The 4,438-nt window shown below is 54.9% G+C and overlaps 1 protein-coding gene across 1 annotated transcript; it reads right to left on the bottom strand.

The window, feature by feature from the left end:
• Positions 1-871: 871 nt before the first annotated feature.
• LOC113980052 (olfactory receptor 14A16-like) lies at positions 872-1,783 on the bottom strand (the record flags this gene model as incomplete). The annotated part of the gene is made up of 1 exon (XM_027707312.1): positions 872-1,783. A coding segment is annotated over exon 1 (912 nt), but the record flags the coding sequence as incomplete, so codon positions are not given.
• Positions 1,784-4,438: the final 2,655 nt, after the last annotated feature.

The raw sequence follows: 4,438 nt of genomic DNA on the forward strand, positions 1-4,438 counted from the left end.
TCCTTGGAGGGAAGCACAAGCCCAATGGCCTGGGGTGAGAGGCCAGTGCTGGGAGCGGCGCTGGCTGTGCCAGGGCACTGCTGGGTGCCCCCACCCTGAGCACTCCCACCCTTGTGCTGGTCGCTGCTGTTTTCCTCTGCAGGGCGTTGTGTTGGGCACATCCTGGAGAGCAAAGTGGAAAGCAGGTTGAAGCTTTGAGGCCCTGGCCTGAGGAGATGGCCCTGCAGGATGGCAGTGCTGCTGCAGAGGTCAGCTCTGTGCCAGCAGTGCCCGTGGCTGTCCCTGCCTGCAGTCCCTGGACAGTCCTGCAGCAGGACTGGGACCGACTGCCAGAGCACTGAGGCCTCCAACAACACAGGGCTCTGCAGGACAGTGTGGAAGGGAAGGGAGAGGAGGCCCCGCAGGAGAAGGGCTGCTGCTCCCTGGCAGTGCTGCTCTGCTGGGACTCTTTTCTGGCCCAGCTCTGCACAGAGGCGCTGACCCTGCAGCTGCAGAGAAGTCAGAGAGGAAAGATGTCAGGCAAACAAGCCAATGCAGAGTTCTTTATTTTGTATAAGCAGACATTGAGTACAATTGCCAATTTGTACAGCCTCTGGGCCAGGCTAGAAAGGCAAACACTGAATTGAAAATGGTGTTTATGTATATAAATATATATATATAAAAGTATATAAATATAACTTTTTTATCTATAAATATAGATATAAAGATTTTTTGGTGTGAACAAATTCTCACAAAAATAACACCTCTCCCAGGAGCAAAAAATAGAGAAGATATGGTGGGCCTTTACTGAAGTCCATAACAGGATTGGCCTTTAATGAGGTACATAACATGCAGAAGAAGGAGAGTTTATTGCGTGTGAAAAACACCCAGTTATCAGTTTCCTCAGGGCATCCTTGAGCTCCTGGTTCCTCAGGCTGTAGATGAAGGGGTTCAGTGCTGGAGGCACCACCGAGTACAGCACTGACACTATCAGATCCAGGGATGGGGAGGAGATGGAGGGGGGCTTCAGGTAGGCAAAGAATAAGGTGCTGACAAACAGGGAGACCACTGCCAGGTGAGGGAGGCAGGTGGAAAAGGCTTTGTGCCGTCCCTGCTGAGAGGGGATCCTCAGCACAGCCCTGAAGATCTGCACATAGGAGAAAACTATGAAAACAAAACAACCAAACAGTAAATAGGCACTAACCATAAGAAGCCCAAATTCCCTGCGGTAGCCTGAGTGTGAGCAGGAGAGCTTGAGGATGTGTGGGATTTCACAGAAGAACTGGCCCAGGGCATTGCCCTGGCACAGGGGAAGGGAAAATGTATTGGCTGTGTGCAGCAGAGAATAGAGAAACGCAGTGGCCCAGGCAGCTGCTGCCATGTGGGCACAAGCTCTGCTGCCCAGGAGGGTCCCGTAGTGCAGGGGTTTGCAGATGGCAACGTAGCAGTCGTAGCACATGATGGTGAGGAGGAAATACTCTGCTGCAAATAAGAATATGAGGAGAAAAACCTGGGCAACACATCCCATGTAGGAGATGGTTGTGGTGTCCCAGAGTGAATTGTGCATGGCTTTGGGGACAGTGGTGCAGATGCAGCCCAGGTCTGTGAGGGAGAGGTTGAGCAGGAAGAAGCCCATGGGGGTGTGCAGGTGGTGGTCGCAGGCTACGGCGCTGAGGATGAGGCCGTTGGCCAGGAGGGCAGCCAGAGAGATGCCCAGGAAGAGCCAGAAGTACAGGAGCTGCAGCTCCCGTCTGTCTGTGAATGCCAGGAGAAGGAACTTGGTGAAGGAGCTGCTGTTGGACATGATCTTCCCTTGCATATTGGCAGCTGTCTGAGGAGAAAAAGGCAGTAACAAGTTATGGTGGATGTCTCAAAAAAAATTTATTCCAGTCCTCATGTAAACCCTTCAAATCATCTTTTTTCTCTCACAAAGAATCTGTGCCTGATCTATTTTAGGAGCTCCATTGAGTGCTGGCTCAGAAAGCTCCAACGAGCAGGGGGGGTCTGCTGATGCTCTGGAGGAGTCAGTTCTGCCCTACAACAACAAATAAATAGGAACTAGGTGTGATGTTTGATGAAATCCCCCCATGGTATTAAAGAGCTTCTCATCATTGTCACTCCCAATTCACCCCATTGCAGAGCAGAGATGTGGGCAGACTTTTCTTGGTTTTTTTGCTTCCAGTTGCCCCAGAGGGAGTGGAATTTCTAAGGCAGAAATCCTTGGCATTTTTACTTCTGTCTACGAGGCACTTTGTGGGTCCTGTGAGACAAAGAGATCATCCCTTCCTGCAGTGTGGGGCAGAGAGTCTGTCCATCAGCCCTGCTCTCAGCTGCCCAAGGCTGTCACCTCTCTGAGCTGGAGGGCAAAGGCACCCAGGTGTTCCCCTGAGGAGAAACTGGACCCTGCTGGGAGCTGGTGAGTCCAGATCTGCAAACTCCTCATCCTGTCTCATCCCACCAAGGCAGATCTCAGCTCTGCCCTCCCAGCCAGGGGCACAGAGGGCTCATTCCAGCTGCCTGCACACACCTTCCAGCCCCACTGCCATGGCCTCAATGCTGAGGGGTTGTGGGGAGCACAGAGCTGGAATGGGAGAGCTGTGCCCTTCAGGAAGGCAGCCTGAAGCACAGCAGGATCACCCAGGGAGAGAACTGCACGTCCTAAAGATGTTACATCCTGAATGAAGAGTCCTGCAGACTCTTTGTCCAGAGCTCCCACCTGAGCTGGGAACAAAGGCAGCATGAAGAGGAGGGGAAAGAGGAGACATTCCCCCCCCCCCTCCTCTGGAGGCCCTACAGGGACAAAGAGATGGGCAAAGGGAGTTTCCCCTCCTCAGGGCTCCACTGCCAGGAAGGTAACTCAGGTCACTGAGCCCCTGGCCATGGAGGAAAAGGCTCTGCTGGGTGGGGGAGGAGATCAGGGGCTTGTTCTGGGCAAGAAATCACCAGTGCAGGGGAGGGCCCAGAACTGCCCTGACCCCCTCCCAGGGCATTTCGGCAGCAGCTCCCTCTAAGTCTCTGCCCTGGGCTCTGCTGCCTGGAGCTGTCCCTACCAGCAGCTGCTTCCCTGGGCACAGGGCTGGGCCCTGCCAGTGCTGCCAGAGCCCAGCCCAGCTCTGGGGGCTCAGCTCTGCCCTGCAGAGCCCTCCCAGCAGCACAGGGCACTGCCCAGGGGCATCTCTGTCTGGGCAGGCTCTGCTGGCAAAGTCAGAGCAACCCTGAGGAGGTTGGAACAGTGGCACTGATGCTGCCTGTAAGGCACCATGTGCTGATCTCTGATACTGCCTGGTTTATTCACCTCTGAACAGAGCAGATTTGGAACTGCAGTGCTGCCCTCTGAAATGAGACATTAATTTGTACTTCCCATTACTCACAAGATAAGCAAGAGCACAGAACCTGAAGAATGGGTCACCCCCTCTGAGGCAGCCCCTACCTTTCTGTGCTTATTGAAAAGTCTCCTGTGAAATCTCCTCTTGTGCTCTCCAGCTGTGAGTAACCCTGACTCACACAGCACCTTATCCACATAAGGACTCAGCCCTCCAAGTCACAGCCCTTGTGCCCCAGCCCTGGGAGCAGCTCCCCAGGCCGGCTGAGAGCTGCCCCTGGCAGGCAGCAGAGTCCCTGCCCAGCACAGTGCCCTGGGCTGCAGGACCCTGCTCTGCCCCACAGCCCTGGGCACCCCTGGCTGCACCCCCGGCTTCACAGCTCTTCCAAAGTGCCCCAAAACAGCCCCTGCTCACCCATCCCATCAGCTGGGGCTGGGCCAGCTTTAGGAGATGCCTCCAGGAGCTGCCCCTGCACTGCCCTGCAGCCACAGACTCACCGTGGGCAGCCCTGCCAAGATTCCTCCTGCAGGGAGCTCTCAGCCCTCCTGCCAGTGCTGAGCCCCTTGAAGCTCTGTCTGTGCCCTGCTGGTGTCCCTGAGCTGCCCTGGCAGTGCCCTCAGCCCTGCTGGGCTGTGCAGAGGAGCTGCTCACCAGCAGAGCTGTCTCTTTGAAGCTCTTCTTGCTTGCCAGGAGCTCCCTGTGTGCCAGGAGCCCGGCCCAGCTCAGCAGCACAGCAACAACCCCAGGCATTTCATGACCCCCGAGGGAGTTGGCGTTGTTTACATGAGACTCAGTCCCTGAGAGGAAGTTTAAACAACTTTTCAAGAAGTCAAAGTGAGATTGAAACACTCAAGTTTCCTTTAGTGCTAATGAGTCTCACTGAGGGACACAACTGAGAACGTGTGCCCAGGTTCCAGTTGGAACAGAAAACTGCAGACAGTGATGACAAGGATGGACAAGCAAGGGAAAGGTGGCTCTGATGCTGAATAAACATTGAGTTGTTTCCTTAATCCAGAGGACCAAGCCCTGACCCCCAGCCCCTGGGAAAGGACATCCTGTCCCTGCCTCATTCCTCAGGGCTCTTCCTGAGGCACTGGGATGTGGGATGTGCAATGCCAAGGGCAGGACCATGGGGT

This window comes from Neopelma chrysocephalum, unplaced genomic scaffold (assembly GCF_003984885.1).
Source record: "Neopelma chrysocephalum unplaced genomic scaffold, ASM398488v2 Primary Assembly neopelma1_91958, whole genome shotgun sequence".
In the NCBI taxonomy this organism is placed as follows: domain Eukaryota; kingdom Metazoa; phylum Chordata; class Aves; order Passeriformes; family Pipridae; genus Neopelma; species Neopelma chrysocephalum.